Below are 13,976 nucleotides of genomic sequence, written 5' to 3' on the forward strand. Positions count from 1 at the left end.
AGATGCTCCTTGGTCACAAACACTTGCCCTCTGAAAGGTGGGGAGGAGGAGCTGTCCCGGCCCTCCCTGCTCGGGGCCCCTCTGGGATGTGGACGTGTCCAGCAGATGCCTTGGCCCTGCGAAGGGAGGACACAGGGTGTGGGGAGGCACACAGGACAGGGGCCAGCGGTTGGCAGGGGGTAGGAGAAGCCGGTGGCCTTGGGGTCCCAGAGGGAGTTTTGCTGGAAAGTTCTGGCAGAAGAACTGGGAGGAGACCTGGAGGCCACCGTGGCTACGGCGGAAGGGACTGAGAAGATGGCAGGCTTTGCGTTTTGTAACACTTCTAAACCCAGATGAGGAATCTTGTGATTCTCGAAAGCAGGGGTGAGGGGACCCTAAGGATGCAGACATCAGGGTGAACCTGGGGGGTCCCCGAAGGCAGGGCCTCTCACACCAGCTGGCGGAGGATCCTGTTTTTGTTTTTATTCCAATCAGTCAAGGGCTGAAACTTTAAAAAATAGAACAGAAATGCATCACTGGGAATGAGATCACACAGAGAAGGCACCCACCATCAATTCCATTATCCTGGGCACCACCCTCAGGAAAGTGCAGGGACGGCGCCCCCTGAAGGGCCTCATTCCCCACCACTGAGAGCAGGTCCAGGACCTGCTTGCCCACGGGGCTCCAGGCCCCTCTCCCACCTGCCCCGCCAGCCTTGCCATAGAGCCCCCTCACACCCAGGCCACCTCCTCGGCCTGCACCAAGACGGCCGGGGACAGAGATGGGAGTGTGTTGCAGGGCGGGGCTGTGGCCCCCACCGTTGGGCAGCAGGAGGAGGAGGCGGGTGAAGGCAGCTGTGCCTGGGTCTGGTTTGAACTGACATGTTGCCTTTCGGTCACAAGCCGGTTGTTGTGGAGACCTTCTTTGGATACGATGAAGAGGCCTCCCTGGAATCCGACGGTTCCTCCATCTCTTACCAAACAGACAGGACGGACCAGACCCCGTGCACCCCGGATGACGACTTGGAGGAGGTAACGAGGGTCTCCTGCTGGGTCCTGGGCTTGGAGGAGGTAATGAGGGTCTCCTGCTGGGTCCTGGGCTTGGCTGGGCGTGGGCTGCCAGCTTTTCACAGGGAAGCCCTTGGCAGCCCTCACTGGCACTGACCCGCTGATAGCTGGCTTGGACGTGGTGAGAAGCTCCGATGACGTGGCTCGGGGTGTGGGCTGAGGCCCGCTTCTGGCTCCCATGAAGGCCAAACCTTGCCTCCTCCTGCCATTGAGCCTCCACCCCTTCTGCACAGGGGTACGGTGAGCTCTCCCTTCTTAAGGGGCCTCCCCAAGAGGGTCCGAACCACTCTTCAGGGAGTTTGGTCCCAGTGCCAAAAGCACATTAGGGTGAGAGGGGTGTTGAGCAGGAGTTTTCTTTCTGATAACAGCACAGGCGTTTCTGCCCACCAGCCCCTTCTTCCGGAAGGACGGCTACCCTCAGGTCCAGGCAGCCATTTCAGCACCACGTCGGAAGCTAGGACTTGGCGTTGTGGGACGCAGGCCCTGTGGCCGTGGGACAAGGAGTGGGGTCCGCAGCCAATGGCACAGCCATGGATTGGGCCTCCCTTGGCAGACCCTGGAGGGCGGCCCAGTGGCCACAGACCTGTTGAGGGACCTGAGACGTTCTCGCACAGCCTCAGGTGCAGGGTGGGGCAGGGGAACTGGGCCAGGCCAAGGTTTCTGGGCTCAGTCACTCCTGGACATGGCCAAGCCTTTCAGCCCCGGGGGCCCACTGGGACCCTTTGAAGGCCAGGCTCACCTGTCTTCTCCCTGGGGTGGTGGGGGGCACTGCAGCTAGCAGGGCGAGCCTGCAGGAGTGTGCCTGGGAGGAGACGTGCTGCCTGGGGTACTTTACACCCTTTACAAAGCCCAGCTTTCTTCCCAGGACGCATTTCAGCAGAGCAGAGCGTATGCAGGCCTGGTTGGTAACGGAGAGTCTGCTGGGTCAGGGCAGCCTGGCTGGCAAGCAGGAGCCCCAGCTGAGCCCCTGGCCATGGCCACCAGCCCAGCAGTCTCACCCTGGCCTCGGCCGTGCAGCCGGCTCAGCTCCCACTGCAGGGCTCGGTGCTCCCCTCTCCAGGGAAAACCTTTCTCCAAACAGCACTGCGTCCCCAGGCAGCCGCCCCTCCCTGCACACTGGAGTGGGTCCCCTCCCTCACACTGCTAGAGAGACGCCCCCCACACACACACCATTTGATGTCTGGGGAGAAGGGAAGCCCCGGGGCCCCGCCGTCGGAGGAGGTGCTGGCCGCTGACGCTGCGTCTCTGTGGGTGTGGCATCCGTGTCTCTCCAGGGCATGGCCAAGGAGGAGACGGAGCTGAGGTTCCGGCAGCTGACCATGGAGTACCAGGCCCTGCAGCGCGCCTACGCCTTGTTGCAGGAGCAGGTCGGAGGGACGCTGGATGCAGAGCGAGAAGTTAAGGTCTACATGACTTCCACCGCGCGCGTTCCGGGCCCCCTTGTGCCTTCCTGCTTGACCCCATGGCCCGGGCTGGGACACCTCTCTCGCCATCCCTCCTGGGTCTGAGCCCCTGCTCTCCTGTCTTTGCCTCCGGTCCTGATGGTGCCCATGAAGGCCAATTAAAACCAGGGATTGGGGAGTCCGGTGCTGGGAACTGGCCCAGGTGGGAGGGTGGCCCAGAGCAGTGCCAGGCACAGGTGTGAGTGTCCTGGGGGATGGTGGTGGTGGCAGGGGCCCACAACGCCCAGGATGGGTCTCCTTCCAGACTTCCTCTCCCGCTCTTGGCAGGATGGCAGTGACCCATGGCAGCATCGAGGTCAGTGTTGAAACTTGCGGAGGTCATTCATGCTCACGCAGGCTGTGCCTGCCCTGGCCCTGGACCCTCTCCCTGGGCCTCCCCACTGGGCAGGATCCCAGCGGCCGTGTCCCTCCACCTGCTTCCCTGGCTCACCTTAGCATCGTCCCCCAGGAAAGGCCCCAGTGTGGCTGGCGGGTGCCCTCTGCGGGCCGCGGGGGGTAGTGCAGGCACCAGGCGTTGTGGGGAGAGCATGGGTCATAGGTCGGGGGTCCTCTCGCCACCCCCCCTCACTTCCTGAGGCTTGGAAGGGAAACCGCTGAAGGACCTGCACCTGGTGCCCCTCACAGCGAGACGGGCTGCTTTCTGGGGGAGCTGAGGGGTTCTCCAGAGCGGGCAGCTGTGGGGTGTGGGGTTCCCATCAGCCTCCCCCACCCCACAACCACCCTGCAGGGCCAGAGACGCCAGTGTCCAGCAATTCTGCAACTTAGGGTGGCTGAGCTGGGTGGGGAATGGACCTCTTGGGGCGAGGGGAGAGTGTGCACAGAGCACCCCTAGTGTGGTCCACACTAGTGCCCCCAGGGAGCCGCCGGCCTCACCCTCTGTCCACCTAGACCACCCTGGTGACATGGCTGGTTTCCCTCCTGCCTTCCTGGCACCGCACTGGGGATGTCTGTTGTGAAAATTAAGGGAGTGCTCTGCCCCTCCGTGCCCCTCCTCCTGTCCTGAGTGGGGAGGCCTGACTCCCCCTCCTGAGGCTCAGAGAGATTTGTCTGCGTAACTGGGGACTTTAAATATCGCTGCTTTCACTTTGACTTAATTTTTTCATGACCCTTGGAGAAAGGAAAAAGTCAAAGCCTTGGCTCAGAGCATCATAAAGCACGGCAGTCCCGAGACGGCCCAGAGCCTCACGGGCCCAGCCTTTCCCCCCACAGCAGGGGCGGGGCAGCAGCCGCATCCTCCTGGCCAAGCTCGCCAGGAGCTGGGGGAGCTGGAGGAAACGTCCTGTCTTCCCTTTTTCCTGTCAGCTGCCAGAGAAACATTTGCTCGGGGGCCACATGAAAACACAGAACTCAGAAGCTTTGCTTAGAGAGTGAAAATGTCCAAATTGCATGTAAAAATTTTTTAATGTCATTTAGAATCAGAGGAAAATCTGACGCCAAGAGGGGCTGCATGGTTATTTTAGAAATTGGAAGATACAGAAAAGATTAATGAAGAAAATAGACTAGCCGGCATCCCGCAGTCTGATTCTGTATTATAATTGGAAATGTCGCTCCTCACTGTGGAAGTCGAGGAAGCCTCAGGATAAGGAAGGGGGTGGGAGAGGACAAGCGTCTGAAGACATGGACGTGGGCCCATCCCTGCCACGGTCCTGAGGCTGCGGGGGGCCCACAGCCCTCTGTGGGCTCCGTTTCCCTGTCTGGAAGCAGGGTCAGGACTCACTAGAATTCCCTCTGCTGAGGATTCTCCAACCCAAGGGCTCACACCCACGATTGTGACCCCTTAAGGGAGGGAAGAGGCCAGGGTGGTGGCAGGAGCCCAGGAGGGCCTGGGGGCAGGGAGCTGGGACCTAGCACTCGGGGGGCACCACAGGCCACACCTTCGCCCATCCCCCACCCCGGCTGGATCCTCTGACCCTGTGGTCCCGAAACGCACCCCTCCCTTGGAAGCTATCCCCAGGAGAGCAGGAGCCACCGTGGGGTGAAATGCCCCATGGTTCGGAGCCACCAGAGCAAACTGAATTAAGGGAGGGTGGCTCAGACCTTGGCTAGAAGCATTGGTGGCGTTCGGGAGGGACTTCACAAACCAGGATGCTGACAGGGAAAGCACCAGGACTTTTCTTGCAGACGTGCGGCGGGCTCTGGGAGTCAGTTAAGGAACACAAAATTCAGGAAGGCAGCGAGCCCTGGGCCGAGGCAGCTCCTGCACAGGCAGCCGCATTACCTGGGGCTTCCAGCAGAGCAGCTCCAGTATAGGCAGCCACACCAGCTGGGGCTTCCAGCGGGTCCGTGTGGAGAGTCCTTCGAACAAAGCCCTCTGGCCGGCACCTGGCAGGGCTGAGCACACACTAGGCATCAGTCATCCTCATCAGCTGTGCCATCCTGTAAACAAAGATTTCTCTTAACAAGTCCTCAAAATTAACCTGCAGAATTTCCCCTTGGAATCTAAGTGAGATCTCTTGCTTCAAATAAGCCTTAAAGTTCTCCCTCCAGGGCTGGGCATAGTGGCTCACTCCCGTAATCCCAGCACTTTGGGAGGCAGAGGCAGGCAGATTGTTTGAACTTGGGAGTTTGAGACCAGCCTGGGCAACATGGTGAAACCCCGTCTCTACAAAAAATACAAAAATTAGCAGGGTGTGGTGGTGCACGCCTATGGTCCCAGCTGCTCGGGAGGGTGAGATGGGAGGATCACTTGAGCTCAGGAGGCAGAGGTTACAGGGAGGCAAGATTGTGCCACTGAGCTCCAGCCTGGATGACAGAGCCAGACCTTGTCTCAAACAAACAAACAAAAAACAACAACAGAAAACAGTTCTCCCTCTCTTAGAAAGCATCTCTTCCAAAGGAAGGGTGAACAGCCACTTCTCAATGAACTGAACCAAAAGACAGACCCTTCTGATATCTCGCGAGTGTGTGTGCTGTCTCTCTGGCTTTTAGAGAAAATTTGATGTATTTTTCCTCCCATCTTACAGACCCGTGAGCAGCTACAAGCCGAAGTGCAGAGGGCACAGGCACGGATCGAGGACCTGGAGAAGGCCCTGGCAGAGCAAGGGCAGGTGAGCCTGCAGCCATCTGTGCGGGCGTAGGGGGCACACGTGGGTGGGAAGTATTTGGCTGCACTTGAAGACAAGCTTCAGTGGTGCGATCATAACTTTCTACAACCTCGACCTCGACCCCTGGGCTCAAGCCATCCTCCCACCTCATCCTCCCACCTCATCCTCCCAAGTAGCTGGGACCACAGGCATGTGCCACCACGCACGGCTAATTTTTGTATTTTTTTGTAGAGATGGGGCTTTGCCACATTGACCAGACTGGTCTTTGGTGTTCTGCCACATCACGATTTAAACGTTAGTTTATGAGTTCCTCTCTCCATGTCTTTATTTCTTTCAATTCAATTTTCAAGGATATGAAATGGATTGAAGAAAAGCAGGCGCTGTACCGGAGAAATCAAGAGCTTGTGGAAAAGGTGAGCCCCGAACCCCTGGAGACCCTGGCAGGACTTGCTCTATACTCCTGGGGGCTGCAGTGGTCCCTGCGAAGGGTGGAGCAAGGGCTGAGGCTTCTGAATGGCTCTGCCCCAGGCCCCTTCTGCTCTGCTCCCTCCTGCGGGACCCTGTCAGGAGCCCTGGGGAGGAGGACAGCCTGGACAGAGGGAGCTGGGGCCTGTTCTCCGGGGTCCGGGCAGGCCCGTCTGCAGCAGCATCTCCATTCGTGTCCTGTTGTGCTGATGGTTCTGTGGGTCGGCTGGTTAGCGCATCGTGACAGAGGTGCCCTTTTGAGACCACTGGGATTATCCCCCTGGGAAGCCTGGCTGGGTCAGGGAAGTCTCCTTCCAGCAACGCCTGTGGGGAAGCTGGAGGGTCGTCAGGGAAGAGCCCACGGACCAGCCTGGTTGAGCGAGTGCGTGTTTGAGACTTTGCCAGGGCGTCACCTGGCAGACCCAGGTCCAGGCTGTCTTGGCCCCGGATGACAAGAGGCTCCCAAAGTGATGCCCCACCCCCGCCCCCACCCCCACCCTGGCCCGGGCTTTGTGGGCTGGAAGACTTTCTCAGACGAAAAACAGATCAGAACATGCGACGTGCGGCCAGGCTGCTCTCGGTGGCCTTAGCTTCTGCCTGGGGTGCAGGGAAGGGAGTGTAGGTTTCTCTCAGGGCACCTCCCCACCACATCAGGCCCACCTGGCTCAGTTGCTCCATGCACTGGGTTAAAGAGGGGGTCACAGCACCAAGGGCCCTAGACTTAGGTCTGGGCAATCCAGAGCCATCCCAAGAGGGGTGCACCCCGCAACTGTGGGAGCAGGTGATGTGGCCCGAGTCTGGGGCGGGACTGGCTACGGGTCCAGGGGCAGGAGGGCCAGCAGGGCTGTCATTACCACGCACGGGTGAGGGGTGCTCCGTGTTGTGACCCCTGCCCCACTTGTCCATGGGCAGGGACAGGTGTCCTGAGGAGGCAGCAGTATCTCACACTGGCAGGTGCGGCCCTCTGGGGAGAAGCCAGGGTAGCCTGGCTGACGAGTCTGACGTGTGCCAGCAGGACAGAGCTTCAGACAAACGGAGACGTCCACCACAGCCCCTGCACTGCTGTCAGACCATGGCCGGTCATGCCCTCTGGGGGTCCTGCTTTAGGCTTGGTTCACATCTTGAATGGCGAACGACACCCCCATGTTTCCTGTGGACACATGGAACATCTCTTAAATTACAAGAGCTGTTTCCACAGGGCTCAGCACAATGCTGTGTGTGCCAAGTAAATACTGGCACAGGCAGAGATTCACATGCACTTAAGGGCACACACTTAAACACCCACACACAGAAATGTTTGCATGCGCACTTGAACACATGCACACACAGAAATGCCTGCATGCACACTTGAACACATGCACACAGAAATGCCTGCATGCACACTTGAACACGGCACACACAGAAATGTTTGCATGCGCACTTGAACACATGCACACACAGAAATGCCTGCATGCACACTTGAACACATGCACACAGAAATGCCTGCATGCACACTTGAACACGGCACACACAGAAATGTTTGCATGCGCACTTGAACACGGCACACACAGAAATGTTTGCATGCGCACTTGAACACAGCACACACAGAAATGTTTGCATGTGCACTTGAACACATGCACACACAGAAATGCCTGCATGCACACTTGAACACGGCACACACAGAAATGTTTGCGCACACACAGAAATGCCTGCATGCACACTTGAACACGGCACACACAGAAATGTTTGCATGCGCACTTGAACACATGCACACAGAAATGCTGGCACACACACAGAAATGCTTGTGCACATACACACGTGCCCATGTGCACACCTGGAGCCATGCTTTTCTCTGGCTACATGGGAGTGGCTCACGTTCCTGGCCCTGCAGGTTTTCCACGGTAGGCCCACTGTGCAGCGGCACACAGCTGGCCCTGCGGGAGGGTCCAGCTCCCCCTGAGCCGGCTCACTCTGAGGATGCTCCTGAGTTTATCTTGGTCCCCTGAGCACTGGAGCAGCTCCCTCAGTCCCCCAAGCTCAGCTGCAGGGGATGGACACAGCCGTCTGCCCCTGGTGGACCCTGTCCATACACACAGCCGTCTGCCCCTGGTGGACCCTGTCCATACACACAGCTGTCTGCCCCTGGTGGACCCTGTCCATACACACAGCTGTCTGCCCCGGTGGACCCTGCCCCCATGAGGCTGCTGAGGACCCGTGCCATGGGCCATGTCATTTACCCTTTGGAAGGCATGGGGGACTCTTGCATCCGGTTTACTCCCAACTGGTTCCGCTTAAACAACCCCTTAATTAGCCAAGTGAATTCTGGTGGCCAGGTGACCACGGTACCCACTCCTTCCATTGGGAACAGCCTGGGCTCCAAGGGGCACCAGGGAGGGGAGCTACTTGGGACATTTATCCTCCACAACCTCCCTTCCTCATCCTAGCTCAGAGCCCCACTAAGGCCCCCAGGCTCCTGGCTTGCGGTGCACAGCCCCTGTTGGAGACGTTTATCCTTGACGCCTCCCTTCCCCCTCCCTGCCCAGGGGCCACCGAGGCTCAGGGCCCCACTATGACCTCCAGGCTCCTGGCTTGTGGTATGCGGTGCTGCCTGCCCAGCCCCACCCACCACCGGATGGCTGGGCCGTCTCACTAGGACAGACCCAAACATACCCAGGGCTGTGAGGAGCTTCCAGGGCTGGGCACCTGGCCAGCCAACTGGCCTCCCCGACAGCCAGCAGCTGTCCAGTTAGCCGCTGTCCAGTCAGCCTGGAGTTGTCCTTCCAAGACCTCTGGTGGGAGAGAACCAGACCCCTCACCTCATGCATCTTTTATGTTATAGATCAAACAAATGGAGACGGAAGAGGCTCGGCTTAGACACGAGGTGCAGGATGCCAGAGACCAAAATGAGCTGCTGGAGTTCAGGATCCTGGAGCTTGAGGTAGCTGGGCCAATGGCCGGCACTGTGGCCTGTGGCCATGGCCTGTGGCTGTGTCAGGGATCCAGTCCTCAGCCTTCCTAACCCACATAAACCCCTGAACATGAACCCAAAAGGCTGGCTCAGGGAGGAAAGAGGCAAATGGCTGTAAATCGCCACCTCTTCATACCGGCCACCCAAAGCATGTGTCAATGGGGAACATGGGCCATGGAGCTCAGTGTCATTCAGGGAAACAAAACAAAAGCACGACGGGTGACAGTGCAGCATCTCCTCCAGATCTGTGGGCCGAAGAGCCGGCATGTCCGTCCTCCATCCACCCCCGTGGCCCTGCTGCAGCTGGTGTGCGGCCATGCCCAGGCCTCGGTGGTCGGCAGACATTTGTTTCTTGCCCCTGAGTGAGGGCAGTGGGGGCCACGCGGCGACTGGCAGCCCTTTGCCTGTGCCCTGCTGTCCCTGGCCCTGTGTCCTCTGCCATGACCTGCACAGGAGGAGGGAGGAGGGGGATCCCACCAGGGAGCTTAGGCCGGGTGTGAGCAGCCACATCCCTGTGATTGTTTCAGGATAAGGGCAGTCCACCTGTGGGGCTGGGAGGAAGTGGCCCACACAGGGGCCGTCCCTGCCGAGCACCACACACACCGCGAGGCCTCCGTCTGGGGCCAGCACCTGAGGCCTCGGAGTCCAGCTAGAGCCCCTCTTAGAGCCCTCCCGTCCACCGCCGGAGGACAGGGCAGCTGTGTGGTCACGCCATGTGTGGATGACCTCGGCCACGTGGGCTTGCCTGTGGGGACAGTGGCAGCAGCACTGGCCTGTGTCCTCCAGAGACTCTTCTGGTTAGGCCTGCAGGGGATGCGACCTGCAGCCCCTCCCCTGGTCCTCCCCATAGCCCCTGGGATTCACCGAGGGATGTGCCGTGGGTTCAGGGTGGGGACTGCCCAGGCCACGTGACTGGAGTGTGATCAACTCTGCCCGGCCCATCTGGGGTCGGCGAATACACAGGGGCGCGGTCCTCGTGGGCCGGTCCAGGTCCAGTGCAAGTTCTGCCACCACGGCTGCTGCTGCGGTTTGGTTTTCATAAATGCTGTGTTGATCCTTGGTTCCATGGTCTTGGCCCATGTTCCTCAGGCCCCAGCACAGCCCTCTTGGAGGGAAGGGATGGGAAGGAAGCGGCTCACCCTTCTGCCCCTCTGTCCTAGGAGAGGGAGAGGAAGTCACCCGCCATCAACTTCCACCACACGCCCTTCGTGGATGGGAAGAGCCCCCTCCAGGTGTACTGCGAGGCCGAAGGCGTGACTGTGAGCCCCGCCCCGCCCCTTCCGCCCCACCCCTCCCCTTCCGCCCCGCCCCATGTCCTGTCCCGCCCCACCCCGCCCCTTCCGCCCCTTCCGCCCCTTCCGCCCCACCCCGCCCCTTCCGCCCCGCCCCATGCCCTGTTCCGCCCCGCCCCCTCTACCCCGCCCCATGCCCTGTTCCGCCCCGCCCCTTCTGCCACGCCCCCTCTACCCCGCCCCATGCCCTGTCCCGCCCTGCCTCGCCCTCTCTGCCCACCCGAGGCCGCTCACCCCTGCCTGTCCTCTGTGCCTTAGGACATTGTGGTCGCGGAGCTGATGAAGAAGCTGGACATCCTGGGCGATAACGCCGTAAGTGTATGTCGCTCTCCTGGCTTGTGCATGCCCCTCACACCCACAACCCCCAGCCCAGCCCTGCCCCTCTGGGGTCCAGGAGTCCTACCAGCCTCCCACAGCCCTGCCATGGGCCACGCTGCCTGAGACCCTTCCCGCGGCCCAGAGCCTGCTTAGAATCGGAGGCTTCCTCACACTGCTCCAGGGCCCAGTGGGACCTCTGCTGTGCACACCTGGTTCTTCCAGCTGACGGCACTTCCCGTCACACTGCCCAGCTTCTGGGGTCTCTCTCTCAGCCCTTCCAGACTTGCCGTGAGGATGGGGGGGCTGTTGCTCTTAGACAAGCCAAGACCCTTAGGGATTCCACTTCCTTGGCTTGGGGGAAGAAGCATACTCTATAGATAACCCCTAAATTTCATTGGGGCAGAGTTCCAATTTCTATAGCAAACTCCTTGAAAGGATGTTAATTACTGAGTGGGCAAAGTAAACGCACCCTTTCATCCCACTTTTCATTCGTCCATCACTAATCCTGCGCTCTCCATCCATTTATTCCCCATCAATGCATTATCTACCTAGCCCTTCATTCATGCTCTGTCTTATATCTATCCATCCATCTATCCTGTGTAATCCATCCATCCATCCCCCATAATCCATCTATCCGTCCTCCATCCTTCATCTATCCTTCATCCATCATCCTTAATCCATGAATTTATCTATCATCCACAATATGTCCATCCATCCTCCATCCATCCATCATCCATCATCACTAATCCATCCATTCTCCATCCTCCATCTGTCCTCTATCCACAATCCTCCATCCATTCCTTCTCCATCTACCATATTCTACCCATTAATCTTTCACCCATCCATCCATCTCCCATTCATCCTCCATAATCCATCCTTCATAATCCATCTATTCATTCTCCATCCATCCTTCATCCTTTATCCTCCATTCATTCATCCATTCTCCAGAATCCATCTATCAATCCATCCACCCTCCATAATTTATCCATGCATCCTCCATCCACCATTCATCCATCCATCCTCCATAAGCTATTTATCCATCTTTCCATCCTTCATCCTTTATCCTTCCATCCATCCACAGCCCCTCCCTCCCTCCATCCATCCATCCATCATCCTACCTTCATTGATCTACTCCCTCCATCCAGGGTCCTGCATCAGAGGACTCCCTTCTCCCCTTGCCTGCCCAGCCCCTGGGGAGCAGTGAGGCACAAGGCAGGGGTGCTTTCAGCAGGGAGGCTCTGGGTATGGGTCTGCTTCTTTCAGACCTGGGGCTCCATTGTGGTCACAGGTGGCTGAAGAGTCACAGCAGGGTGGCCGTGGACCTGACATGCTCTGGGGTCCAGTCCTGGGTATCAGCCCCCTCATGAGGTCTTGGGAACTGTATTGGGCAACTCTCTGATTCACAGTTGGAGAGGCTGAGTCCCCAGAGGTACTGCCCAGGGTCACAGAGCTGATGTAGTGGCAGAGTTGGGGACATCCAGCCACGCCCAGGCCTATTTCAGGGTTCCTGCCCAGCCCCATAGCTGTCCACCAAGAGTGCCACTGAGTGTGATGGCCCTGCAGTCATCATGCAGCCTCTGAGGCCATCGTCACAGAGCCCAGGGATGGAGGAAGTTGGGGACTGGAGGACTCATGGCCAGGCTTAAGCTCAGGGGACCTGTGGAGATGCTGGGGAGCTCCTGACGACAGGCTGACTGCATCCCTTCAAGCCTGTCTGTGCAGTCAGTGTTGAGCAAGCTTCACATGCACCTTGTGGTTTAACCACATCGGGTAGATTCCCTCCATCACCCTGAAGCCAACTGCTCAGCCTCCCCAACTTAAAGTGTTGGGAGAAGTCTGTGGCCTGCCTAGCCCTGCCCAGCCCTGCCATGGGAGAAGGGAACAGGGCAGGAGAGATGAGGGCACCCAGCCCCAGCCGTGCAGGATGAGGTTCTTGCCTGAGTCAGGAGTGCAGCTGGCCCCCACCATGGACTACAGACTGAGCCTGACTCCCCTCTGTGGGAGACCCGTGAGGACGTTGTTGGGGGGGAGACCCATGAGGACTTTGGCGGGGGGGAGACCTGTGAGGATGTTGTGGGGAGGAGACCCGTGAGGACGTTGGGGGTGGGGGAGACCCGTGAGGATGTTGGGGGGGGGTACAGTAAGAGTTGCCTGCCATTAGGGAGCTTGCACTCTAGGGAGAGAACGGCATGGACAGGGCTTTTGGAGTGATCTGGCATGAATCAGAGAGGCTCTGGGGAGAGGAGCAAGGGCCTCCCTTCCCCGCAGGGACCGGGCACCCAGCCCCAGCCAACTCGTGAGCTAGAGCGGGGAAGCCCTGGTCTGGATGCAGGCTGCAGCGGGGTCTGAGAGTGTGAGGTGCCCACATCCAAAGCCGTAATCATTTTACCCAGAAGGGCCACCCAGGGTCCCCTCAGGTGGGGAGGAAGGATGAATAAAACATGCGTAAAAAGACAAAACCTTCCAGGGATTCAGCCATTTCACAGCCGTGAACGTGTGGTCTCTCCTCCACTGTTCCAAGTGGTGTTTTCGTAACCACAGGTGCACATGCAGAGGCTGGCTTTAGACACAGAAGGGGACAAGCTGGGCAGAGTAGCAGCTGCTGCTGGGGATGTCGTGGCAGCCTCTGCCTGCACTGAGCAGTGCATCTGTATCTGCCTCAGCTGGTTACCTAGACCTGGTGGTTACCAGCAGAGGGAGGACGAGAGAAAACAAAATCGACAGCACCTGGAGGGAACAAGCTTGAGAGTCGAGGGTGTCAGAGATGCTGGGAGGGAGATGTCAGTCAAAGCGCTTTTTAGCTGTGACCCGGCACCCAGGCGTCCCCAGTCAGCCTCCCCATGCATCCGTCACTCACCCTCACCCCCAAAGGCACTGCTTCTGACCACACCTGTGTTCTGCTTTTGGATGCAGAACCTGACCAATGAGGAGCAGGTGGTTGTCATACAAGCCAGGACAGTCCTGACCTTGGCCGAAAAGGTAAGAGCAGCTGTGTGGACACTCGGGAGAGGGCCCGGCTCCTGGGGTCTCCTGCCCTGCTCAGCTCAGAGAAGGTGATCTTCTTGGGAGGACCTTGGTGGCCTGCAGGACCGGGTTTGGGGGGTCCACTAAACCCTGTCTGCCCTGGGAGATCTGGCATACTCAGGTCAGACAGCACCCACTGTGCATGTTTGCAAAGGACAGATTCAGCTCCACTTTGCTCTGACAGCAACCCTGTCTGGGTTTCTTCCTAAAGGCGGGAAGGTATGGTGAGTCTGCAGGCAGCATTCTCTGTTCAACTTATCCTGACCCCCTTCTGGGGCCACCCAGCCCACCACTTGCTCCTAGTCCCACCCCTGGCCCTGACCTGCCTGGTGGGCTGGGCCTCCCACAGCAAGGAGAAGGGGTGCTCCTGGCACATA

The 13,976-nt window shown here is 58.9% G+C and overlaps 1 protein-coding gene across 1 annotated transcript in view; it reads left to right on the forward strand.

The window, feature by feature from the left end:
- Window positions 1–13,976, forward strand: part of JAKMIP3 (Janus kinase and microtubule interacting protein 3) — a 77,104-nt gene that overhangs the window by 41,110 nt on the left and 22,018 nt on the right. Inside the window, 8 exon segments of the mRNA XM_065521625.2 lie at window positions 882–1,010; window positions 2,321–2,449; window positions 5,473–5,556; window positions 5,904–5,966; window positions 8,837–8,935; window positions 10,126–10,224; window positions 10,516–10,575; window positions 13,489–13,554. Coding sequence (XP_065377697.1) covers window positions 882–1,010; window positions 2,321–2,449; window positions 5,473–5,556; window positions 5,904–5,966; window positions 8,837–8,935; window positions 10,126–10,224; window positions 10,516–10,575; window positions 13,489–13,554 — 729 coding nt within the window.

The sequence above is a fragment of the Macaca fascicularis genome, chromosome 9 (genome assembly GCF_037993035.2).
Source record: "Macaca fascicularis isolate 582-1 chromosome 9, T2T-MFA8v1.1".
NCBI classification, from domain to species: Eukaryota; Metazoa; Chordata; class Mammalia; order Primates; family Cercopithecidae; genus Macaca; species Macaca fascicularis.